Source organism: Pezoporus flaviventris, unplaced genomic scaffold (genome assembly GCF_033815535.1).
Source record: "Pezoporus flaviventris isolate CSIRO_AGI_PZ_B2104156 unplaced genomic scaffold, CSIRO_AGI_Pfla_v1 ptg000046l, whole genome shotgun sequence".
NCBI lineage: Eukaryota > Metazoa > Chordata > Aves > Psittaciformes > Psittacidae > Pezoporus > Pezoporus flaviventris.
In genome coordinates this window covers 1,578,645-1,605,650 of record NW_026892594.1, presented here as the reverse complement: position 1 = coordinate 1,605,650, position 27,006 = coordinate 1,578,645, and the positions used below count along the sequence as shown (strand labels likewise).

The following is a 27,006-nucleotide window of genomic DNA, read 5'->3' as shown; positions in this document are numbered from 1 at the left end:
TGCCTCCAGCCACTGTTTCTGATGCCTTTTGCTGCCTGCAGTAAAACATTGGCTTGAAAAGCCACAACAGAGCTCATTATTTATATGTATACGAATGGGGCAGCCAACACAGTCTTAAGCAACTGATCTGCTCCTAAATGATAACTCTTAGTAATCAAATAGTTTCATTTGAAAAGCATATAATCTGCTTACATCTCTCTAGATGTACTAATGGGAAGCAAAGTTTCAGTTGTCAGGTTTTAACTTTGAAATTTCTTGGCCAATTATACATTCTCCTTGCAGATCTGTTTCTGTCCTCTCTTTGGCATCTTCTCTTTTATATGGCATGGCCATATGGTTTGATGTAATGTCAAAAGAAGGATGCCCCTTGCTTTAGATCTCGCTTTCTTTACAGTGTAAATGAATAACCAATGAAAGCTGTAACCTGTCAGCAGCTTGTTTTCAAGACACTGGTGTTTTATTATCTAGGAACAATGTACAAGCGCATGCCCTGCAGGAATGACTACGTGCTCTTCCCTGCAAATTGTGTGTTCCCATTGGCCTCATTATCCTTGATGGTTTAGGCAGGGAGAAACTTTGTAGGGAATAAAAACAAGGAAGTCCAGAGTGATTATGCTCCTTTAAGGAAGTTTTTTCCCTTAAAATATTTTTTTTCTCATCATAACTGCTGTTTTGAATTTCAGGGGCAGTTTATAGCAACCTATAAATACAATGGCTATTCCTACGGACTTGCAAGAGACACTATCGAATCAATTGCCAGAGAGGGTCTTGCAACTTGTGTTGAATTAGAATTAGAGGTAAGGATTGCTAATTGCTTAACCATTGTCGATTGAGTCATTCTTTAACCTGGAAGAGGGGAGACTGAGCTGAGCTCTTAGGCAGAAGCTCTTCCCTGTGAGGGTGCTGAGGCGCTGGCACAGGGTGCCCAGAGAAGCTGTGGCTGCCCCATCCCTGGCAGTCTTCAAGGCCAGGTTGGACACAGGGGCTTGGAGCAAGCTGCTCTAGTGGAAGGTGTCCCTGCCCGTGGCAGGGGTTGGAACTGGATGAGCTTTAAGGTCCCTTCCAACCCAAACCAGTCTGGGATTCTGTGGGACCTGTCCTGGGGAGGAATTCATGCAGTTTGACCAAGGTTTGTTTCAGCTGCCTAGGCATATCCACTTAGTGACACAAGAGACACCCCAAGGCCTTCTACCCAGCCTACAGCTGCTGCTGATACATTTGAACTAGTTGTGTGGACTAATTACAGTGACTGGAATTATGGTTATTTGGTCAGAGCTGCATTTTGAACTCCACTGCCTGTATCAAGTAGCTTTCCATTGTCTGTACGCAACCCTCACCACTCTGTTTATGGACACCCACATTTAGTCAGATGGATCCTTCTGATGGCTTCTTAATGTTTTCTGGCCTGTTTTTCCAGTCTTCAGCAGCCTCATCTCCCCACCACATCACCAGCACTTCCCATGACAGTATCCTCAGCTTTTCAACCTGTGCATTCCCTCCATCTGCAGCTTACAGTGGGACTAGTCTAGAGCTGCACGTCTCCTGATCACCCCTACAAGAATGCTGTGTTTCTCCTTTGCTGCTGAAGCAACGGAGGCAGCGTGCAAGCCTGAGGCAATATTTTGGGCAGAACTATTAAAAGACGCAATCTCTTTGAGGGATGACTTTATCCTCTCTGAGATGTGTCAGGTGCACATGCACAGATGGTAGAATCTCTGAAGTCCCGCTGCGTTAGGAAACTGGGTCACAAACAGAGTGTCAAAACCCGTCTATTAGGATCCCCAAAGGATAACTTTTTAGCTCATTTTCTAATTATCTACTCCTCATTATCTTAGAACAAGATTTACTAGCGAGGGGCTGAGGTGACAAAAAGGAAAGGCAGGATACATTTCCTTCCAAATTCTTTCTACATAGCAAGTTCTATCTTTATGAGCTACCAAACTGAGGGACTCTACAGAGCACCTGGAATGTTATACTGAGTGTTGCTGGGTTTCACTGTGTTTGTAAGGCTCAGCTCTACCTCCGAGGGTTTACTGTGAGTTAACAAACACTACAAACCTTTAGAATAGATGGGGAAAAAGAACAGAGATAGAAAGAAAGGTGGGAGACTGCAATGCTACCATAGGATCTTAAGTTTCGCATCCATAGTTAGGGGAATGACTAAGGAGAATTGAGCAAAAATCAAGGCTAAATTTCATATTAGGGTGATTATTTTGTTTGTGAAACTGATGCTCCAAAAAAATAGTTTTTCAGTTAAGAACATGAGTGTTCATGAGGAATTTTAGTCTGCTTTGGCCCAAGTAAATCTGTACGTGTTTACTGGCTTGTATATAAATGTGCAAATAACAGAACAGCAGCATTGAGTATCTGAAAGGGGCCTACAGGGATGCTGGAGAGGGACTCTTCATCAGGGACTTCAGTGATAGGACAAGGGGTGATGGGTTCAAACTGAAACAGGGGAAGTTCAGGTTAGATCTAAGGAAGAAATTCTTCCCTATAAGGGTGGTGAGGCACTGGCACAGGGTGCCCAGAGAAGTGGTGAATGCTCCATCCCTGGCAGTGTTCAAGGCCAGGTTGGACAGAGCGTTGGGTGACATGGTCTAGTGTGAGCCATCCCTGCCCATGGCAGGGGTTGGAACTGGGTGATATTAAGATCCTTTCCAACCCAAACTATTCTATGATCCTATGTCAGTGCTAAAATATAAGTAGCTCCCTGTTCAAATGGCCAACAATTTAATGCTGCAATCCTGCTCTTCAGTGCCTGTTACATGACTGATCTTAAACAGAAATTAATAACTTAAACTCAGTGAGGTTCCATTCCCCTTTCTCCTCAGTCCTGTCAGAAATGTGAATTCCCCTCAGGCTCCATTGATTGCAGTAGGCATTGAGTATGTTTGTGAGATTCAGTATGATGGAATGCCTTTTAAAGCTGTCAATTCTTCACAAAGTAGATGTGTTATCAAATAATTTAGGAGAAAGAACTTTAAGGAACACTATTTTTATTCATAAGGAGGTTAACCCAGCGACATAGGCAGTGACCATAACTTTAGTAGGTATTACTGCAGCTACTGCCATGGACAGACAGCTGAGAAACTCCTTTGTCACCGAACTTTCAAGCTCATGCAGTAATTATTCATAGTCTTGTATCACTGTGGACTCTGCGAGCAGATGAAAAACAATACCAGTGAGTTATGTATCTGAATAGAAGTTATAGAAGTCCATTATCTTCTGTGAGGCTCATACCCAAAGTGATTTAGCACTATCAAAAGAAATTTTAATTATGGGCTGTGGGCTGAGACAAGAACTTTAGAGCTGTTCATTCCCTTTAATCTGGAGTATATCTTTCACTGATAAAGGAGACTGAAACAAATACTGGCAGTTAAATTGTGCCGAGTCTTCACTTCCAGCCAGTGAAGCTGCTGCAGTTCTGACACACGGTTATGTGTTGGAGTAAGCACGTTTGCTGTGCTTTCTCTTTGCTCATGTAGCCACCAATACCTGTAAAGCACGTTCCAAACAAGGAACAGGGTGGCTAATAGTTCTCATTATGCTCCCAGAAATAGAAGGTTGTCCTCTCATTCAGGCCAAGGAGTCAAAGGATACCATAGAAATCCCAGGCTGGTTAGGGTTGGAAGGGACCTTAAAGCTCATCCAGTTCCACCCCTATGCCACAGGCAGTGACACCTTCCACTAGAGCTTCCTGTTAGCAGCAGTGCAATACCATATTGCAGGCTACATGATTTAGTATTCTGGTTTATATGTAGACAGGACAAGAGGGAGAGATAAAGTACTCTTCTAAGTGTATGTTGGTGCAAAGGAGAGCTGTCAGAAATGCAGGATTGATACCGTTACCTACATCACTGTGTAAAACTTTATCTGTAAGTCCTGGCATACAGACAGGTTGCTTTTCAGATCTAGCTGAAATGATAACAGGTATTTGCAGTCCTCAGCTGTCAGTTAGAGCTGTTGTCCTCCCAGCAGAGTTGATGCAAGGCACGTGTAAATGTTTCCTGGGCTCTTATGTGACAAGTCCTTTTCATTATAGCTTACTGCTGATGAAAATTGTAAGTTGGCTGTCTACAGTGTGACAGCTGAAGAATGAGCACGTTGTACCTCTGCTGGGGACTTGTGGTTATGCCGAGTTTTGGGAGGGGGTAAAACTGCAAGCTGCTTTAGCCAAGTAAATATGCCTCTATCCTGATGGAGTTGCAGAGTTTTACTTAGAAAAATATACAGAATGAGGAGAAAATTGACAGTTTGTTCAGGCTGGAAAACTACAGGCCAAGTGGTACAGATAAGTTACGCTCTGTGTCTGCGCAATAACGTGAGTCAGTGAAATGCTTATTTAGAATCATAGACTCATAGGATAGTTTGGGTTGGAAGGGACCTTAAAGCTCCTCCAGTTCCAACCCCTGCCATAAGCAGGGACACCTTCCACTAGAGCAGCTTGCTCCAAGCCCCTGTGTCCAACCTGGCCTTGAACACTGCCAGGGATGGGGCAGCCACAGCTTCTCTGGGCACCCTGTGCCAGCGCCTCAGCACCCTCACAGGGAAGAGCTTCTGCCTAAGAGCTCATCTCAGTCTCCCCTCTGGCAGGTTAAAGCCATTCCCCTTGGCCTGTCCCTACAGGCCCTTGTCCAAAGCCCCTCTCCAGCTTTCCTGCAGCCCCTTTAGGCACTGGAGCTGCTCTAAGGTCTCCCCTTCAGGAGTCTTCTCTTCTCCAGGCTGACCCAGCCCAGCTCTCTCAGCCTGGCTCTAGAGCAGAGCTGCTCTCCATTCAGGTATATAACATCTGGAATAACTAGGTCCTAATGGAACAGGAAGGACTCAAAAAAAGAGAAAACTGGTGGGTATGAGAAGCACAATGTTTTAAATCACTGTGGAATTTGACTAAAAATATTCTTTCAAAAGTGTGTTTAGAACAAAGTCATATTACTCTTACAATGCTTTCCATACATAGCTTTAGGGCACTTCACCTTGAACTTGCCTATTCTGTTGCATTGTAGATTTTGAGACCTGTAGATGGGATTAATGTTTCTAGCACTGATTTCACAGTAATTTCACAAAACATTTTGTTTCTCTGCTTCATTTGAAGGGTCTGCGTAGCTTGAAAAACACCTACTTTCAACCCAGATGTATCCTGTTAGTACCACTTAGCAAAGGGAAATATGAGGAGCATCTGCGGAGGAAAGGACTATTCAGCAGGTCAGAGATTGAAGAGGCAGTCTCCAGAGTGGACATGTACATCAACATGACTGAGGATTTTCCAGGGTACTTTGATGCCACTGTCTACATAGGTAAGTTAATCTCTTTTCATACTTTAAATCTGATTTCTAAGGTCACACCAATAGATGGACTGAAACTGCTATGCAAACAGAGCCACTGGCAAATGTTAAACTAAGGATGACGAATGCTTTGATGTTCAGCATAACAGCTTAAACTATCCCTTAACTGATTTTCCCAGGTAATTCTTGTCCCAGGAATCCAAAAACTCTGGGTATCTGTCAGGACTGAATTACTCCACTATGTCCAAGTTTTGCTTTAAGCCCACCTAGAAAGTGAACCAGCTATTGAACCCAGCAGCACGCTTGTTAAGTATTGTGTTCTGTGACAATATTCAACTGATCTAATTGCCTATTGGTCTCTGGGCAGAGTACAGAGCTGCTTTTGATCCAACAGACCTAGTTATCCTTGGGCAAGACAGGCTTTATTCAAGTCTTGAAATGACAACCAATGTGCAGTCTGACAACGTCCCACTATAAGGAAGAGCCTCCTGCAAAGCTTCTCCTTGTAGGACTCCTCTGCTTCCTAACTTGCCCAAGTCCCCCAGCCTGGAACAAGGAATGGAAGGGTGGTAGATATTCCATTAAAATAAACATTTGCTTCTTGCTACTTAGGAATTGAGGATGGCAGATGGAAAAGAAGGGTCCTTTTCTACTTCATTTTGTGTCTGCCCTTTTGCGGAGGTGATTTTTGTGGTTCACCAGAGTCACGGTGAAATATCTCATTGTGGTAAGAAATAGTGTATTTGTACTTATTCTCAAGGGCAGATAGAGCTCGCAATTTAAATGTAGTATTAAAGAAACAAAACAGAAAGCCAAATTGCAGAAGGACAGTGTTTAGGTGAGTGCAGAAACAGATAAATTTCAGATTTTCTTCTTTAACGTGCCATTTATGAAAATGAAGACTTTTCTCCCCCCAAAAAAGATGAGCTGGTTAAGAATGCATTTCTGCATCAGACTTCTGTGATTTGTAACTTTGTACTGATGAAAGGCTGGTTTTTAGCATTATGCATCCTTTCTCTATGCCATGAAATGCATATCCCTTTCTGCAGATGAACTGGATGAGGCATTCAGAGAACTGAGTTTCATCGTAAGGGAATACCTGGATTTGAAGCCACCTGCAGCTGCTGATAGCATTCAGGACTCAAACAGCAGAGTAGGAGCAGGTACTGTGTCTGGGCACTTGCTAAAACTGCTTTTATCAGTAAAGGATTCCTATTTATTTGTTACAAGAACTGAAATCTGAATGATGCAGTTTTTAAGATTTCTCTTGTCTAAACCTCTGCGTGCTTCCCTGCAATGGGTCTTCAGGGCTGATTCCTTCCCGGGATGCGAATCTTTAATGGAGATTTTTCCAGGTTCTTTACATCACTGTGTGTCTTGAGGCAATAACATGCAGAAAGTGAGTTGCCTGACTCTTTTAAGGATGCTTTTGGGCATCCCATTCATTGCAGATGAATCACAAATGAGATACACATCCATGGCTGAGAGTTTTGTGCCAATCAACCTGCTGAGCAGCAAGAAAATGCCAGGACAGTGAGACCTTACTTTACCCTCTTCCCCAGGGTAGCAAGAAGCATAAAGAGGTATATGAAACCCAGGATAGTAAGATGAGTGAAGGCAACTTATAAGTCCGCTTTAAGTGCTTTTCTGGCTACCTACTGCATGGTAAACCTAAATGATTGGTAGTGTATTTAAGAGAAGCCTTTTGTGCTTGAATCATAGAATCTGAGAATGATTTGGGTTGGAAGGGACTATCAAAGCTCATCTGGTCCAACCCCCCTGCAATAAGCAGGGACATCTTCATCTAGATCAGGTTGCCCAGAACCACATCCATCCTGGCCTTGAATGTCCCCATGGACAGTGCATCCACCACCTCTCTGGGCAACCTGGGCCAGTGCCTCACCCACTCGTTGTAAAGAATTTTTTCTTCACATCCAGCCCTAATCTCCTCTCTTTTAGTTTAAAACCATCACCTGTGACTGAGGCTGGAGCCCTGTGATTAGTTCCAGCTCATCCAAGTGCACACTGCCGCAAAAAGTAGATAGACATGCCCAACTTACTTCTGCCTATGCATTTCTAGTTCCCCCTTTGCTCTCACTCCTCTGGTTGTGCAGTCATATGTAACCTGGATCAGTGAATGGTTCCATCCGAAAACCAAGATAGGAAAAATCACCCCAACCAACTTTCAAACAGATCCATTCCCAGCTCAGAATCTTGGAGCTATAGAATTGGCTCAAGGAGGGAAGGGTGCAGTGAGGAGGTTTATGGCTGCCTGTGGAGGAAGGAAGAGAGAAGTGCTCTTGTCAGAGGCAGCATAGCTAGGGTTATCTTAACATAACTGTGGGAACTCAGCTGGAACCTTTGATTTTAGCCCAGACAGGGCAGGTTACCAGCTGGGATGAAAGCAGAATATGACCTCTAAAATACTGGAGTAGAAGAAATAAGACACAGATATTATGATATTCAGAAGTTGTGCAATGTGGGCTAACAAGAAGCTCATTTATGTGATCTTTCCTCTGACAACTCGAAGAGCCTCCGTGGTTTATGGCTGTCTTCGTTAGATCCATTGCAAAAGGAGGGTTAATCAGTTTGCTGAGTAACACAGAGCCAATATTCAGGACCTTCTGTGTGGCACAGAAGGCTGCAAATAAAAGTAGCTGAAGGGAGGGCGAGAATGTCTGAACGTTTTAATGAAGGATCGTGTAAAATTCATCAGTTCATCAGCTCAAGTAATTCTGTGTCCTGAAAGAATTAATAAATACTGATTTCCCAGTGGGCAAGAAAAAAAGCTGCTCCGCATATTGCATCATCCCAGTGCTACAGCAGTGAGGACCTTTCTGCAGGGTCTTATTTAATCTTAAACTACTGAAGTGAGACAGACTTCCTTGCCTTTTTTACTATGATATTCTTACTGTATATTGTTACTTATTTGTCTTAAAAACACTGGAGATGTTTTATCCTGAGAGGCAATAAAACCCACCAAACACCCAACTAGATTAACAGGAAAGAGAAAAAGGGGAGGATTAAAGAGAAAATACTTTTATATAATGATAGCATTTCCCAAGATCTATTCCAAGATCTATATTTATGTGTCGAAAGCTCCTTTAAAGGACTTTGTATTCCTCAGCAGTTCTGAGTGCTTTCAGTGAGTGACTTGTCACTAGTTACGGAAACTTCATTACTACTATTAGATTTTGGTAATCCTCTGGTCCATAAAGTAACTTTGAAATTTACTATGCACCATTAAATTCATTTAGAGCTTCATTTATAGGTGGTTAAATAAATTTAACTACCCTATTTCTCTGGATCATCTCTTCTTATGGACGCTGTGAAATAATTTATCTTAAGAAACTTGCCCCAAGGTTGGCTTTAATATGGACATTTTTAGTAAGATAGTAGCAGGGGGAAGATTGGTTGGGGGAGATTATGCTAGGTTGTTAATTCTGGTTTTAATGAACTGCTCTGCAAGAGCTTTTGCTCACAGATAGAGTGAAAATAGTGGGAGAAAATAGATAAGTTCTGCTTTTATAAAGGTTTTTATACCAGAAGGATAATCCATTTCTGAGCTGATAATGCTTTGTACTTGCATTAGCAGCTTTCCTTCACAGAACCTGGTATTTTACAACTATTCATTATATAGCACAGCAGTCCTGTGGAGTATGTGTTGCTATTTGTATTTTTCAAATGAGGAAAGGGACATTTGTGTTAAAGACTGATTATTTGTGATGCTGGGCACCAAAAATCCCACTGAAGTTTTGGCAGTGTGAAGCTCTGCACCTCTGAAGGGGAGGCTTTAGATTTACTCACTTTCTAAGTGAGCAATTTACTGTCCCTGAAACAGAAGTCACCAATCTCCAGCCTCATCTCCTCTGTTTTTAACATCAGCTCTTCTGGTAGCTAAAACCCAGCAGTATAGAATCATTGAATGGTTTGGGTTGGAAAGGACCTTCGAATCATTCAATTCCAACCCCCTGCCATGGGCAGGGACACCTCACACTAGACCATGTCACCCAAGGCCATGTCCAGCCTGGCCTTGAACACTGCCAGGGATGCATCATTCACAGCTTCCTTGGGCAACCCATTCCAGTGCCTCACCACCCTTACAGTAAAGAACTTCTTCCTTATATCCAATATATATCCTTATAACCAATCCTTTAAAAGTTTCTTGAGTTATCTTTTGTGAATCCAGAACTGTGCCAAAAGCCAGGTGATGATAGTTGCAAATAACTGGTTTCTTTCTGCTTGCTGTAAGCAAAGTGGTGTTCAGAATGTCTTTTCCATCCCAGCTTCCAGAATACAGCTCTTACGGCAGCAAAGATTCTCACCTGGTGGTGTAACTACTGGAACTATTCAGTCTTCATTTGTCAGTGAGTTCTTGGACTCTTCTGCCAAAAGCTATCGAGGAGGCATCTCAGAGAAACATGCTGCACAACTGAGGTCTATGGTAAGGAGCATTTACTCTAACCTTAGATAGAAATGATTACTTGAATGCAAAAAATGCATGTCAGACCTTTCTTTCTCCAGAAAAAATGGACTCCTGTTCTCTGGCTGTGTTTCATTCCAACAATATTTACCAGTTCCTCAGAGTTAAAGGCAGATTGAGGAGAAAGAGGCAGGTAAACTCAAATGAGAGGACAAGTTGTTGTTTCTGCTCAGTTTTACACCAGAGTAAATCTGTTGATCCTAAACAGAATCCCAGCCTGGTTTGGGTTGGAAGGGACCTTAAAGCTCATCCAGTTCCAACCCTCTGCCATGGGCAGGGACACCTTCCACTAGAGCAGCTTGCTCCAAGCCCCTGTGTCCAACGTGGCCTTGAACACTGGCAGGGCTGGGGCAGCCACAGCTTCTCTGGGCACCCTGTGCCAGCGCCTCAGCACCCTCACAGGGAAGAGCTTCTGCCTAAGAGCTCATCTCAGTCTCCCCTCTGGCAGGTTAAAGCCATTCCCCTTGGCCTGTCCCTACAGGCCCTCGTCAAAAGGCACGATTCCATCCAGTTGATTTCATCCAATTGTGTACTGGTGTAAGGCAGCTGAATATCCTCTTTCAGCTCTACAACAAGATATGAAATGATCCTATTCAGTGGCAATACTTAGATGCAGTTAAAAGGACAATGAAGATTACTTGTGAACGCCATCCTGTGGCAGTGGATAAACCCATCCAGCTGAGCCTCTCAGAGTGTATCTAGTGCTAACTGCCAGAGATCAGATTTAAGCACATTTTTCAGCTGCTTTTACTTTTCCAATCAACACATGCAACAACGTGCTTGGATTTCAAATAACCTCTTGCAACTCCAGCTTCATCTCTCTTCCTGGATTTTTCCTTCTCCTTAATGGAACTTTCCCTACAGGCATTCACCCTGCTTGCAGGCAGTGGAGGAGTGGGGGCTATGAAGCAGATGTGGCTAATGCTCATTTTATAAGATGATGACAGGAGAAGGGGGGAAAGAAAAATGAATGCTTTAAACTATGTTCCATTCCAGGGTTATGATGTCATTATGATGAATGATGGCTTGGCCGCCATGACTTGCTCTACAATTTTGCCGCTATCTCTGTATTTATAAGTACCTCTGATGTTTAGGATTAGTGCTGTAGATGGAGGAGAGTAACAGAACCCCCCTGCCCCTGTTTCCCAGGCTTTCAAAAAGACTTTCTTAGATGTGGAGAAAGGTATGGTTAGAGAACCTCCCATCTTTCAGCTTTCTGAAACGAAATGCATCCTTTCAAGCTATGCAGAGCTCCAAAACCGTCACAAGTGCTGTTCATTTTCATGTTTCATAGAATTATAGAATCATGGAATGGTTTGGGTTGAAAGGGACCTTGAGTTCATCCAGTTCCAACCCCTGCCACAGGCAGGGACACCTTCCACTAGAGCAGCTTGCTCCAAGTCCCTGTGTCCAACCTGGCCTTGAACACTGCCAGGGATGGGGCAGCCACAGCTTCTCTGGGCACCCTGGGCCAGCGCCTCAGCACCCTCACAGGGAAGAGCTTCTGCCTTATCTCCAGCCTGAACTTCCCCTGTTTCAGTTTGAACCCATCACCCCTTGTCCTATCACTACAGTCCCTAATGAAGAGTCCCTCCCCAGCATAGGCCCCCTTTGGACACTGGAAGCTGCTCTGAGGTCTCCACGCAGCTTCTCTTCTCCAGGCTCAACAGCCCCAATGTTCTCAGCCTGTCTTCATACAGGAGGTGCTCCAGTCCCTGATCATCCTCGTGGCCTCCTCTGGACTTGCTCCAACAGTTCCATGTCCTTCTTGTGTTGAGGACACCAGAACTGCACACAGTGATGCAGGTGGGGTCTCCCAAGAGCTGAGTAGTGGGGCAGGATCACCTCCTTCGACCTGCTGGTCACGTTCCTTTTGATGCAGCCCAGGATATGGTTGCTTTCTGGGCTCAAGCACACAATGAAGCCAGCTCAGTTTCTCATCGACCAACACCCTTAAGTTTCTTTCATCCCAAGGTTTGTTAGTTTAATATGAGGGAGAAGCCAGAGTATTTCTCACTTTGGTGGCACTCTGCCATCGCTCCTACCCCAGCAATTTATTTTTCTCCCCTTTTATTTAATCTTTCTTTATTCCTATTTTGAAAGTTTGCATTTTGTCAAGTCAGGCAGAAGTGGTTTATGACTAAGGGGGCCATCATTTACCTTGGGTTCCACTTACTTAGTGGCTGCAAGGCTCTTTCTTATTAGTCTCCTTGTTCAGGGCTGGTAATACCTTTTCCTTATTTACTGCACTAAGTTTCCAATATATTTTTACATGCAGAGGAAGCTTTACAGCATCAGCTGAAGTGACAACATAGTAAAACACTCCAGGTGAAACGCAGGTGCCTCTTAGACCATATTTAATGAGAAGAATGTAAATATGTCAGTGGCCTTCAAGTGAAATTTTGTCTAAACTGCTACATTTGGGACTGGAAATTATTATAGTGCTTTTGGCATCCAAATTGTGTGCTGTCACTGCAGTAACCACATTCCACTCCCACCGTGTAGAACTGGACAATCAAAACCAGGAAGAAATCAATGGGAATTATCCACAAGCAATATGAGAAGCAGGATCTGCTGCTCAGGGATAGACAGTAGATGTGATTCCTTGCAGCCTTATCCCTTGTGAGCATGCCAATTTTGTATGGCTGTAATTAACTGTACCAGGTATGAACACAAAGGTGTCTACAACTGTAATCTACACAGAAATAAAGGTGAGAACTGTATCTTCACCAAAAGAGAGCAAAACAAAGCACAAGCTTGGTGAGCACCTAAGGAGAGCCTTACTTAGTGTAAGTAATGAAAGAAAGTGAAGGAATCCACACCAGTCGTAATGTGAGCATTCCACAGATTTACCATATTCTCTTTCATTGCATCTACCATGACAAAACACCTCTATTACATGTGATTTAGCTATTAAACTGATAATTATCAATGGCTATTGGTTGATAAGAAAGCACAATTTAATAACTTTGTGATGTACATGTTAATGTATTTAAGGGCATGCTGCTGCTGCGTTTGTCTGACCTGAGGAACTATATTGTCCTACAGCACATGTTAACATGCCCTTAACACTCAGGACCACATTTTCCTGCTGAGATCATCATGTATTCATTGTACAAAGTCATTTAAACGAATGAAAACTTGCAGAAGGTTCTTTCTTTTAGTGAAGATATAATGAGCAATGAGTTCTTTCATTGGCGAGGGGGATATTGCTTGATACAGAGTTGGTAAAGCATTGCTGGAGAAAGGAGACAATGCATTTAAGATGAGGCAGAGGCAAATCTGACTGTATTCAGTCCCTTGGTAGTGAAAAGACAACAGCATAGCTAGAATTATCCCTACTCTAACATACTGGGAGGTTGGGACGCATCAAAAGTAGTTCTCTGAATGTATTTCTTCCTATTACCTCCTCGCACATTTTGACTACTGTGAAGAAATGGAGCTTCACTGGAGGTAAAGATCTTCATTTTTTCAAAGGTAGCAGGATTTCAACCTAAAATTGAGTCTGTGTAGACTGGTGAATCACATTTAGCACCTTGTTAGTTATAATATAGCTCTGCTATTTTCCCAGAATCTATCAATTCATACACTCTGGAGCCTTAGCAAAGGAGAGGAGTATCATAACCAATTAAGTTACCATATATACTTTTAAGCTGCTGTCTAAAGTTGCTCATATTTCTTTATCAGGAAGAAGCTTCTTTCCAAAGACGTTTCTGTGCACTACGTCAGGCTCTGTCAGGGAAAGCACCTAATGCATCTGGCCAGCCCTTCCAAAGGTAAAGTAGAGTGGTTTCAGCCAAGTCCTTTGCAATCAAATGAGTAATGCCTGTTGGAAGGTTTCTTCTCCACTGCTCATAAGGATGAATTATTAGAAGCTGTCAGGGATTGCAGATCTCACAGACAACTCTCCATCACCCTGGTCTAGCCCTACAAATGAATCACACACCGGCTGTCTTTTGACTCGGGAGTGTAGCAGTCCCCAAATATATACCAAAAATATGTGAGGCAGAGCCATCCACAAGTAACTTGTCTAAAACTATGAAATTTATGTGTGTGTTTTGTCTGCAAGAGCAGAAAGGGATCATTTTTCTGGCAGCTCCCAGTCTTCCCCATGGCTTTTAGCACTCCTAGTAATTAGCGTTGGAAAGTCACAGCCGCGCTCAGCACAAGGTTGGTTGCTGCAGTGTATCTCTGTTTCAAATAGAATCCCTGGATGTCTCTGTTTCAAATGCAATTTCTGAAAGCTGGTTCCATCCCTCATTTAATTTTTTACTTGTTTTATTTTTTTTTTATTTTAGAATTTGGATCCTATCTTGTCTCTCTTCTTCTTCCTTATAGTCACAGCCTTGCAAAAGTGGTGTTAAAAGTCTATGAATCTCAATGTACCTTCTTTGATTGACCTTTTGTGGCACTCCTGCCTTCCCCTGCTTGTAAGTCTTCCTAATCTGAATTCTTCTTTACTTGCTTTTCCTACCTGCCATGAAAAGGCTCACAGTGTTGACATTTAAAGTCTCACATAGGCCTCTAAAGCAGCCGTCATCAGAAAGGATAGAAAAGTTCATACCTTTCAGCCCATTTCAGTCCTGTATAAATGCAGTCACCAGCTGTAGGTACCAGATGTGTTTTATGAAAATCATTCCAATGACAAAGTCTGGAGATTGACTCTTAATAAAAGAAAAGAAAGAAATAACAAGGAAACCCTACTGAATTAAAGTGTCTCTAGAAAATCAACAGCCAAAGCTTATACACAGAGAGGCATAATTGTCATAGAATCCCAGAATGGTTCGGGTTGGAAGGAGCCCTAAAACTCACCAGGTTCCAAACCCTGCCATGGGCAGGGACACCTTCCACCAGAGCAGGTTGCTCCCAAGCCCCTGTGTCCAACCTGGCCTTGAACACTGCCAGGGATGGGGCAGCCACAGCTTCTCTGGGCACCCTGTGCCAGCGCCTCCCCACCCTCACAGGGAAAGACTTCCTAATATCTAATCTAATTATAACAATCATCATAATTATATCAATAAAATAATAAAGTGATAAAATAATAAAATAATGTCTAATCTAATTATGATGCATTTCCCAAATCTTTACTTAGAGAAAGAGGTTTCTAAGTAGCTGATTCATTCATTTTAAACTATGTTGAAATGAGAAGAAGAACAGAAATCAGTGTTTTCTTTTGCTGGATGTTTTGTGTTTGATTTAGCATTGCAGTATGAACTGTTCATGTGAGTCTTCCTGCTTGTTGCTCTTTACTCCCTTTATTTCACAAGATGCATCTTTTGGAAGCTGATTTTGGAGTTAAGTATTAGGCTGCTTTGGCAGAGCTGTCAGGCAGGTGAGAGCAAATCCTGTCACCCCCAATCAGTACTTGCAATTACCAGGCCTCAAGGGATAGGTGCACTCAGTGGAATTGGAGGCAAGAGTAGACAACATCCCATTCCGTACAAGATGTTATGTCAAGAGGGGCCATAAATATGAATGTTATAAAATGGTTGAAATGCTGAGAGAGAAGCTGAATCCTGGAAGGTAGCAATTAAATAGCGGAGAACCTGGTAGGTCAAGAGGTCCTCTCCACTGTTAGTGCATGGTTGTTCTATTGAGCAGGTTTATTTACACAGAATTGAATCAAGTTTTAAATACCCATCAGAGAGGGGCTTTCACCTTGGGAAAGCTCACCTCGGGTTTGGTGGTTCTTCATGGAAGAGAGGTTCAGAGAATCATAGAACACCAGGCTGGAAGGGACCTCAAGGATCATCTGATGCAACCTTTCTAGGCAAAGCATGCCCTGTTCCAATGCCTGACCACCCTCTTGGTGAAGGAATTGTTCCTAATATCCAATCTGTATATTAGGAAGAACCACTTTTGTGCTAGCATCATGCTGAGAGAGGACTGGGAATGTAAATAGGTGGCTGGGGACCAGAAATGGTGGAGGGCAGGGGCAGCTCAGCTTGCGTTTGAGCAGCGCTGCTGCAGAGAATGAGAGCCCTGCTTCAGTGTGGAATGGACCTAAATTGTATGAAATAGATGAAAGTGATGTCAAAAATGATATATTCCAAGAAGTTCCAAAGGTATGGTTTGAATTCTTGTGTATCTGTAAATATTAAAAAGATTCTTTAATGTTTAATCTCATCATTAGACATTTTAATCCAAGCTGAAATATACTGCTCCATTTTCCTGAGTATGGGAATGTTAAAAGTGGTGTCACACAAGAATCTAACCTATCTTATTTATTGCAGACCCTCAGGCTTATCTACATAAATGTAGATTCTTAAACCCAAATTACTGGAAACCTGGCCTCTATTTTTTGCCTGGGGCTGTGTGCAGGTGTAATTGAAGTCATTTTGATGTCTCATTGCCTAACATAATGTACAAGCAACACTCGGTGGTTTGCTCTGAGTAATTTCACTAGTTGTCTGTGTATCTGAGGGTAATAAATAAGAGGTTGGGTTAAAGTCTCCTTCAAATCAGGCCTTTAGCTAATGATTAACTTCTTGAATTCCTCTAAATGTTGCTGAAAGAACTGGAGGAAGCAAGAGCAGGCAGCGCCGAGAGGAGGATTTATAACATTGCTTCTCTGAGTTGGAAGGAATTCATACCCTTTACAGTTTCACTGCCAGAACTTCAGAGAGAGAAAGTCTACAGCAGCCTTCCAGTGTCTGAAGGGGGCTACAAGGATGCTGGAGAGGGACTCTTCATCAGGGACTGGAGTGATAGGACAAGAGGTGATGGGTTCAGACTGAAACAGGGGAAGTTCAGGTTGGAGATAAGGCAGAAGCTCTTCCCTGTGAGGGTGCTGAGGCGCTGGCACAGGGTGCCCAGAGGAGCTGTGGCTGCCCCATCCCTGGCAGTGTTCAAGGCCAGGTTGGATGGAGTCTTGGGTGACATGGTCTAGTGTGAGGCATCCCTGCCCATGGGTGATCTTAAGGTCCTTTTAACCCAAACTATTCTATGACTCTATGGTCTGCCTGTGGCTGAGACTCTCTTCAGCTTGGATTTGATTACTGTGAGCATAAGATTTATGTGCACATTGTTCCAGAGAGCTATAGGACTGTTTGTGTTGGAAGGGATCTTAAAGCTCTTCCACTTCCAACCCCTGCCACGGGCAGGGACACCTTCCACTAGAGCAGCTTGCTCCAAGCCCCTGTGTCCAACCTGGCCTTGAACACTGCCAGGGATGGGGCAGCCACAGCTTCTCTGGGCACCCTGTGCCAGCGCCTCAGCACCCTCACAGGGAAGAACTTCTGCCTCTTTCAGTTTTATTTCTGTGCCCCTCTTAATGACAAAGCCAGGACGTTGTTCTGAACTCATGGATGTGCCTTTGCACAGGGTGCTCTTGAACTTCTTCAGCCTGTTTTCCCATTCTTTTTTTTTTGTTTTCTGAGCTGAGGCATCCTGCTGCAATTTGAATTCTCTTCTGAGCCCAAATACCTATAATGACAGTACAAAACATGAGAGACGACACAATGGAGACATTTAGTGCGGAGGCAGAAGGTGAAAAACCATCCCTATCACACCTCTAACAATGCATCTTTTCCATAGCTGTTGGCCATGGTGGTTTAAGTTTATTTATCAGCTCAGTTGCAGCTTTCCAGAGTGGGTCACAGGTTCTGAAGCCAAACCTTTGCCCATTTTCCCATGGTTGCCCTTCGGTCCTGCCTTCAGATTCCTGCTTTAACCTCCCCTGTCAGGGGGTGTATTTCTGTGCTGTACATCAGAGGTCTTTGCTGAGCTTCTCTTCGTGTCTTCTTATTTTCATTTCCACCATGTGGATTTACAAGAACTGATTTTGAGAGCAGTCGGCTCTGGGGGGCATTAAAGGAATCAGGCCCTTTCACCTATGTAATTGGTTCAGATTCCAATCTGAGCTGATAACAAACAAACACCATTACCAGCTGGTGGTTGCTTGACAGTGAAACAATAACAGCTTGAGGCCTTACACTAGGGAAGCTTTATTTATAGGTGTTAGTAAGAACAAACTAAAGAAAGGGAAATTTAAAGGCAAAGAGTAGAAAAACCTGGCTTGCAACGCAGTGTATTGGGCTAGGGACTGACTTCTGAGGAGGGGAGGGGAAAGCCTCATCACTGAAGCATCAGAAGACCCACAGAGGGGAACAGTCCTGCTCTGGCAAGATGAGGAGGTGTGAAAAGGCAATGAGAGATTCCAGCCTTTTTGTTTCCTATGGGAAACCAGCAGTGGTGTACTTGTTGCCTTAACAGCCTATGGTCAGACAGGGCTTGGAGCAACCTGAGCTAGTGGAAGGTGTCCCTGCCCCTGGCAGGTGGTTGGAACTTTATGGTCCTTAAGGTCCTTTCCAACCCAAATCATTCTGTCATTGTCTTTGGTTTTAGCTCTGTGGTTCAAGTCTATAATAATGAATAGTGGTGCCAATTACTGCAATAATAGTGATGCCAACTTTGGAATTATCAAGAGTGCTTTGCTTTAGGTGTTATACATGGCAGTGATGATGAAAACTCTCATCTTGTGAGTTAGTCACAGTCTCACCCCACTTCGTGTGTCTAATAAAAATGTCTCTATCTGAACAAGTTGCCCTACACTGCTGTCTCAATGGAGAGTGATTCATCCAGGCTGCTTTAGCTCCTTACTCAAGCTTCAGTTTATTCCTACTGTAGCTGTGACTGTTCCTCTCTATTTGCTATAAACAGAGCCTGGATTACTACCCCCAACTGCTTATATTGCTGCTTCTCTCCCACAGGAGATAACACTCCCCTCCAGCTGAACAGGTCTTTTGAACTCACTAAGCTCCAATGAAGCTATCACAGTATAGAAATGCAGGTAACAAGCACTTTATTTTCTTTCCATATCATTTCAGGGACCTGGCAGCCACTCCTGCACCAGGCAGCTCCCATCAGCAATTCCTGGAACCAATAATGTATGCTTCTGTGCTCTCAGATGGAAGGAATATGACCCAAGACCAGAGCTTCCCCCTGAGTAACCCAGTGGGCCGGTGAGTTCAGCTTCTGAGACAGCAGATCATCGCTGGGTGGAATGAAGGTTAATGCTGCAGTGTGCAAGAACTAAAACCATTTCCCAAGCTAATGCAGTTGTCTCATCTGCTACATCAACAGCCTTATTAAGCACATGTCCCTGCAACATAAACCAAAGTCTTGCCATTCGTGGGACTGGTTTCATTTACACACCATAATTCACATACACAGAAAGAGAATTTTGAGAGCTTTCTATCAAGAGGATATTTGAAGGGAGAAAGATGCTGAAAGAAACTTGGTCCAGTATAGAAAAACAGAACTTGAGTGAAAAATACATTTTTAAAACAAATTTACCAGATATTGCTATCAGGGTTATTTCTCATTCTTTCTTTAGAGGAGTACCATAGTTACCATTTGGGAGGCTCTGGTGATCTTCACATTCATATCTCATCCATGATAGCATCAGATCCCATCACAATACTGAGCACTGTAATACCTTTACCTTCTCTTGCTATCTCAAATACTGCTACTATGCTTCATATCTTGTGCAGCATCTCTGTTCACGAGTGATGAACATCCTCATTTACTCGTACCACAGCTAAGCAGGCTCTGAGGTATGAGAGGGAAACATCTCCCTATCTCATTTAAAGCTTGTAGAGAGGTGAAGGTAGAAGAAGATATGAAAAGGCTACATTTTCAGTGCCTTCAGCTATATTTTCCTGACTGGCTCTGCAGGTACACATTGCCTCTTACAGGATGGCTGTGACTTACTCTAATGGTCCTGTTTCATAAGTACATCTGAGCTCTGGCTGCCAACAAGCCTGCCTGCTGCTGTGGCAGTGACATTGCAGCTTTTCTATGCAGCATCCTGGGTAAGATTTGCTTTTTCCCCTCTCCTGGCCATCTGTTGTAATCCCATGCCCAGATGGGATATACAGAAACAGCCGGATGCCACACAGCATGACCTAGAGAAGCGTAACACACCAGATCCCCATCCACACTAGGAAGTAGGTGTGTGCTTGTAGCCATCCTCTGCTCACTCTTCACAAACTACCACAAAGTTCATCTGAAAGCTTCAACTTGAATGAGCTAAATTGAATGGCTTAGAGTGAGCTATGCTGTCTTGCTGTTGGTAAACTTGAATTGGATGATGGGTTCAACCCCATGTTTGCTATCTTGTTCTAATCCCATGCAAACCAATATACCTTTCCTGCTCTATTTAAACACATCATGCTGTGGATTTGCCACCTCTGTGTTTTCACACCTTGTAAAAATCATTGTTAAATAACCTCCTAAACACACATAGAATTATAGAATCATAGAATAGTTAGGGTTGGAAAGGACCTTAAGACCATTTAGTTTCAACCCCCTGCCGTAGGCAGGGATGTCTCACACTAAAGCATGTCACTCAAGACTCTGGCCAACCTGGCCTTGAACATTGCCAGGGATGGAACATTCACAACATCCTTGGGCAACCTGTTTCAGTGCCTCAGCACCCTCACAGGGAAGAACTTCTGCCTTATATCTATCCTGAACTTCCCCTGTTTCAGTTTGAACCCATCACCCCTTGTCCTCTCACTCCAGTCCCTGATGAAGAGTCCCTCTCCAGCATCCTTGTAGCCCCCTTCAGACACTGGAAGCTGCTCTGAGGTCTCCACGCAGCTTCTCTTCTCCAGGCTCAACAGCCCCAATGTTCTCAGCCTGTCTCCATACAGGAGGTGCTCCAGCCCCTGAGCATCCTTGTGGCCTCCTCTGCACTTGCTCCAACAGCTCCATGTCCTCCTTATGCTGAGGACACCAGAACTGCACACAGTGCTGCGAGTGGGGTCTCACAAGAGCACCTCTGGCCGGGATCCCCTCCTTTGACCTGCTGGTCACACTTCTGGTATGAGGCAGCTTTTCACATTAAATCAGACCAGTGAGAAATGCCGAGCATCTTTGTGAGATTTCAACCCCTTCACCTCATCCCTCACGTGTTAAACAGAACTTCGAGCTAAGCTTGCTGTTGTAAAAACCCCTGTGTTCCTTTTCTATCCTACAGAGACTGTGCTCTCTCTGTGATGTACTACCTGCCACTGTAATTACAAGTAGTTAATTAGCATGCTGTTAAAAAGGGCAAAACCACAGGCCTCTGCAGACTCATTTGTCCTGAGTATTTGTGCCATGGTGGAGTGTGCTGAGGGGGAACAGAGTGAGTGTGTGAGAGAAACCAAGTGCGTAATAAGTTGCTGAGGGATTATGCATCATCTGTCCTTAGCAGGAAGCAGCAAGACCTATAACTCAAGTGAGTGCGAAGCTCTGATGAGTTGTAAAGGTCTTACCCTTCGCATATGGGAATAAATATGTCTTTCTACTCCACCACATTGTGGTGTTTTGACTTCAGCACTGTTTTCATTTAGCGCTGTTAATAACACAGTGGGAAAACAACTGTGAGGAGAGGAAAAGCAAACTGCTAATCTGATTCGTTTTCCGTGCGTGCAGCATGGCCTACAGCAAACTGGTAGAGAGTTGTGTTGCCAGCTCCTTTTGCAAGGGAAATACGGGAAGTTGGGAAGGAATTTGCTTGGAGGAGTGATGGATGGAAACGCTGTTGTGTAGATGTGTTTGAAACCCCCCCGTATCTGAAGCATTGTACAACCTGCAGTTATCTGGTTTGAATATTGAGGTGCTTTAATATGTTCTTCTTTCTCTCCAATTTCATGCTTTCAACATTTGGAATGGAAGAAAGAGTAAAGTAAAAAAAGCCATCAAGGGGAAAGAGTACGTATGGATGCGTTGACCTGTGAGCACAGCAAGTGAAGGAAACACTGCTTTCCAAGAGCAGGGTTATCTCACATCAAGAACAGATTAGTCTCTCTCTCTGCATTGCTGAGACCATAGCTATGCTCTCCTCCTGGGAAGTAACCTACGATGACCTGGTCTTTCCTGATCTCACTAAAGAAAACACTGTGCTAGTTTCCAGGGACTTCTCAAGTCCTCTGCTGGAGGCTGACCTCTCCCACACATGGAAGTGTGGATTATGTTTGCCTGAGGTGCCATTTGTTTTCACTCACAGGCTTAAGCAATTTATCATCGCCTTTGGTGAGTAGCAGTCCTTTAGGGCAATAGATCTTACAACTGTACTTTAAAGCACTGCTACTCGCCACAGGCAATGATAAATTCTTTGGGTCCCTCTCTGCTGTATTTCATCACTCACTTTAACCAAGCAGAAGTATTTGTAAGGTTGTTGAAACGATCTGGTTACAGCATAATGAGGAGAGGAGACACAAAGTGCAGTGAGTTGGAGAGTAGAAACTTCTTAATCATAGAACACTGCCAGGGATGGGGCAGCCACATCTTTTCTGAGCACCCTGTGCCAGCACCTCAGCACCCTCACAGGGAAGAGCTTCTTTATGTCTAACCGAAATCTCCTTTGTACTTTAAAGCCATTCCCCCTTGTCCTATCACTACATTCCCTTCTGAAGAGTCCCTCTCTATTTCTTCTCCTGATATCTTCTCCCTAACTTTTTCTTGTATGTACAGGCTGTGGGCTGTGCCTTGATACGGGGCAATTCAAACCTCACCCCACCGTTCTATTCCATTCACTTCTACCAGTGACAGAAATAGAAAGCAGACAAAATCAGAGCAACTGCCGCAGTTTTTATTCTTGTATAAGCACCTTTTCACACTGAAGACAAGGAGACAGCGTTCTCCATGTCAGGACTCCCATTAGCTTCTGTACTATGCCTGTTTGCAAGTTTGAGGGTGGAATAAGAACCTCACCTACCATTTAACAAGGAACTGACTCAAATATTGAATTGCACATCCTCATTCCTGCCAAACGCAAGCAAATGAGAAATGTCCATCAACTGAAATATTACAACGTCATGTGCAACGATGTACGTTAGGGTTTGGCAGCCCAGTGCAACCAGAATCTAAACAGGATCTGTAGCAGGCCAGTGCTTTACTCCTCAACTCATTACCGAGGGAAAACTTTAAAGTCAGGACACACAGAATGGTTTGGGTTGGAAAAGACCTTAAGATCATCCAGTTCCAACCCCCCAACATGCCTGCTTCCCCTATAAACGGTCTCTTTTCTGTGCTGAGGCTGTCAGGAAAGGACTAAGGATACCTTGTCCAAATTCATTCACAGGTCACCTGGCAAAGGCATAGAGGCAAATTCTCAGCTCCTCTGTCCCACACTTCCCAAATACCTTGGACATCTACATGGCCGAGACCCCATAAGCTCTAGTTTCCCACTTACCTTTGATGTCATTCTCATTAAGCAGCTTTACAAGAATCCTTAATTAAGTTAAATGCTTCCTGTAACACTTGTACTACAAAAGCCTGAGTGCCTGCATTCCCTTTACACCCTGCCCAGTGGTACATGATCTATTTCCAGGCTCTACCTTGTCTTCTGCCATTTAAGAAAGGAACAGCTGAGGAGGAAAGCCATGGAGATTGTTGTTGAGTACCTTTGGAGGCTGGTTTTTAACACACCGCGTTCAAGTAGTTGCAGCTAGAGCTCCATGGGGGTTAATTCTAACCATGTGTATCTATTTTTAGCCTTTATTCGTAGGTGGATGTGTGACTGTGTTCTCTGAAGCAAAAAGCAGTAGTCAGCCTTTTAGAAACTGGAATAGATGCTGTTGAAGAGTCCAAGGTGCTGTTTATACTAAGCCTGGATTTACTGCTTCTAGTTATTTCTCATCCCTGCTGCAGTTATGTCTGATGAGTATTACAGGCAGCTAAAATGAGATTACAACTAGGGTTAAGCACTTGGCTGGAGCACTGGGTGTTTGATGAGCATCCTTGGGTGCAGTGGACCTCAGAGGAAGACGTCAGCACTCAGTACATTAAGGGATAAAATATCCTTTTACCTTGAAGGCAACAGAAAAAATCCCATAGTCTTCCATAGTACATCTATCTAGTGACAAGATAATTACCTGTTTCTTATGGGAGAACCTCACTGTTATATCTCATTATTCATGATCCTTTCTTCTTATTGTATGGGTTTATTCAAATAGCACTGAAATACTTCCTTTCCTTTCCCCACAACACTGTAATCACAGTTATTCTCACAAGCTTAAACACTTCTTGCAAGAATTAGAGGGTGAAATTCCTTTGGCCTGCCCCATGGGTAAGGTCAGGGTGAATAATCTTCCTCCTAGGCTCATAAATCTATGAATTAGTTTCTCTCACCTAGACCCGAACAGTCCTTTCTGTACAGAGACATTATTAATTATTTGAAGCATTGCTCCAGAAATACGTAACAGTTTTGCATGAAATAGGTAGTTATTGATCCTTCCATATCAATCAAGGCCTTTTCCTTACTTATCTTGACGTAAATTGATAGTCTATAGAGGGAAATGGGAAGGCTTTAGCAGAACGAGCTACAACACGGTCGTTATCATTGTCAGGGTCTCAGACCATTCGTGTTTTGGCTTTTCTGCAAGAGACATAACAGGTCAGAGGTGCTTTGGATACTACTCACTGGTAAATGACTGCTCATGGTTTGTGTTGTCACTGGGGTACTACAGAAACGCTTCTTTTCGAGGCAGTTCCTCTTTTCTTTCACTCACCAAGAGAGAACATCGAAGATGGATTTAGGAACAAGGAGCCCTGAGTTCTGATCTCAGATCTGGAGCTGATGCACTGTCAAGTGGCTGATGAAATCAATAAATTCAGATGGAGAGAGGCAGTAGCTGTGTTTGCTAGCACTAGAAGTTTTGTGATGTGTAAAGCTTTGTGTAACCGGTAAGTACTGGGATTTATTTCTGTCTCTTGACTGAGTCGTGTGACTGCAACATCAGTGGTACCGTCAGGCTTGGTGCATATGCTATTTTATTGCTATTTTAAAGGATGAATCATTTCCTCCTCTCAGCTGCAAAGAATCTGGTCCTGCCAGGGGACGATTCCTAATCTCAGCTGGTTCATCTGCTGCTGGAGGTCTGCCTGTTCGGAGCCCTGTTCCTCATGCTCACCTCCCTGAAGAAGCCAAAGCTAAGCATCAAAATCCAAGAAGAGCTGAAGATGGAGTGCGCAGATTGAAAGGTTTGAACCACATTTTGAACCACTTGGAACAGGCTTCCCAGGAAAGTGGTGGAATTAGCATTCCTGGAAGTGTTCACACACTGAGTAGACAAGGCCCTCAGTGACATGGGTTAGTGGTGGCCTTTGCAGTGCTGGATAAAGGTTGGACTGGATCTTAAAGGTCTCTTCCAACCTGGTTCATTCTGTTCTATATTCTATGTAATAGAATATAGAACAGCTTTGCTCAGGCTCTGCATCTTACTATAAAAGCAGTAGCTTTGGGTTACAGAGCAGCTTCTTCATGCTTCTAGTAATGACACTTTTAAGAAGCAAGGATATGTTGGAACTAGATGATCTTAAGGTCCTTTCCAACCCTAACTATTCTATGATTCTACAATACTTTGATGTGGCAGACTCATCGCAGTGTGAACGCAACACACTCAATACAGCAGCTTTCCCTCAATGAACTTCCTGAGAAATTAGCTAGTGTCTGCTTAGGTGTAAAGTTACTCTTCCATACGTAGAGGGAGAGCAGTCACTACCTGAAGGTGTTGCTCATCCCTCTTTCCCCAAAACACCGGCTTTTCAGCTGCAGATTTGTGGGAGCTGTGGCTGCCCCATCCCTGGCAGTGTTCAAGGCCAGGTTGGACACAGGGGCTTGGAGCAAGCTGCTCTAGTGGAAGGTGTCCCTGCTTGTGGCAGGGGTTGGGACTGGAGGAGCTCTAAGGTCTCTTCAGCCCAAACCATTCCATGATTCTATAAACACCCTCTTAGTGCTTCTTCACTTCTTATTTCTGCAGACACTGAATTCTCTGCTGAGAACCCCCAGAGAAAGCACAGCAAGTCCAAGGCTGGTTCTTCTCAAGTGCCTCAGCTCAGCAACTGGGCAGGCTCCAAACCTGTCCTACCTCCAATCCCATCGGGGAGGAAGAAGACCACCCATTGATGGCCTCTACTAGCCAAGCCTTTGTTGGGATTACACTGACTCTTTCTGCCTAACAGGAACAGTGATTTTTATGTATCTATTTCTCTTCCACAAAGCAAACTCTATGAAATATTATTCCTAAATCCATTTCTAATTAATTCTCCCCAAAAAAAGGTTATGTATTTATAACTTGATTAAAAAAGTAATTTCTCTATTCCCCAAAGCTAGAAATTATTTCCCCAGGCACTCCCAGCTGGGAAATGGTGTGGATTTTATTCCTAACAGCCACATGACCACATCTTCCATTAACTTCTCTCTTTTCTTCCTCTCCTATGTTATAGGTTTAATTGAGGTGTGGGAGCACTGGGGTCTCTGTTAATGTTGTCTATATTGTAGGAGTAGTGAAGGACTTTGTGAAATGGTCAGAGTTGAGTTGAGAGTTAAAACGACTTCCAGACCTCTTTGTTGTTTAATGAAATGTGGTTTTTTGAAGGGATGAGTCCCAGCTCTTGGATTTGCAAGTGTATTTAAACAGCCCAGTGAGGAGCCATCAGGGAACCTGAGTAGAATGGCTGAGGGCTAGCTGAAGCTGTGAGTAGTGTGTGAACATTTGTTCTCCTCTATGCGGAGTAGGAGCTCTGACAAGTAAATAAACCTCTTGAATTAATGCTTGTCCTGCTTAATTTTCATTACCATCTACTTAGAGAGCAGACAGTGAAGCCCCTTTGCCCCAGCAGCTTCCCATGAGGAGGGGGCATTTGCTATTCCTATTGCAGCGTGGATCTTTGCATGCACACAAGACAGCACAGCTCGTTGCCACAGTGTGGAGTCAGGGCCCATGGAAGAGCTCTGCCTGTTCACAGTGTGGCCAAGGGGTTTTGGTGATTAAATAGGATAAACTGAACAAAGGAGCTCAGCTCATGGTAACTAATGGATAGATACAGATAGCCTTGACCTTAAATTCCAGTAGGGCCTGGAAAACAACTCAGCTTTTTATTAAGTAGTTCCCTTTCCATAGAGCTCTTTCCAGCTGAAGGACAACAGCATCTTTTTCATATCACTGATTGTGACAGAACAAAAAGCCAGGCTGCTCCGTGGCCTGGTTTCAGAAGGAGTTCAGAAGCTGCACTTTCAACCTTAGTGGGTGTTTTGCCAATGCAGTTCCACAGGGGTGAGTACCCAGCTGCCACTGGATACCGACCCGACCTTCTTCAGCAAACCACAGAGGGCTCCTCGTGGCTGCATTCCCTCTATAAATACCCTTGCAGAAGCTGGCCTGGCTGTTACAGTGGCTACGTGGAGCACTGACAGGGATGCTGATGGGTGTATTGGGCTTTGCTGGTTTAGAGGTGACAGTT

At 43.7% G+C, this 27,006-nt stretch overlaps 1 protein-coding gene across 5 annotated transcripts in view; it reads left to right on the top strand.

Annotated features, from left to right (window-relative positions):
• Positions 1 to 26,495, top strand: part of LRGUK (leucine rich repeats and guanylate kinase domain containing) — a 54,762-nt gene extending 28,267 nt beyond the window's left edge. The window contains exons 13-21 of one of the 5 annotated variants that reach the window (XR_009745997.1): positions 684 to 797; positions 5,096 to 5,297; positions 6,335 to 6,448; positions 9,572 to 9,729; positions 13,456 to 13,544; positions 18,597 to 18,731; positions 24,575 to 24,744; positions 25,524 to 26,239; positions 26,355 to 26,495. Coding sequence is in view for 4 of the 5 variants with exons in the window: in XM_061467965.1 (XP_061323949.1) it covers positions 684 to 797; positions 5,096 to 5,297; positions 6,335 to 6,448; positions 9,572 to 9,729; positions 13,456 to 13,544; positions 18,597 to 18,731; positions 21,436 to 21,471; positions 24,575 to 24,744; positions 25,524 to 25,669 (1,164 nt within the window). In the remaining variant the exon portion in view is untranslated. Of the gene's footprint in view, positions 1 to 683; positions 798 to 5,095; positions 5,298 to 6,334; positions 6,449 to 9,571; positions 9,730 to 13,455; positions 13,545 to 18,596; positions 18,732 to 21,435; positions 21,537 to 24,574; positions 24,745 to 25,523; positions 26,262 to 26,354 lie in introns of those variants that run through there. The other 4 variants (XM_061467965.1, XM_061467961.1, XM_061467962.1 and 1 more) reach the window with 4 other exon arrangements.
• Positions 26,496 to 27,006: the final 511 nt, after the last annotated feature.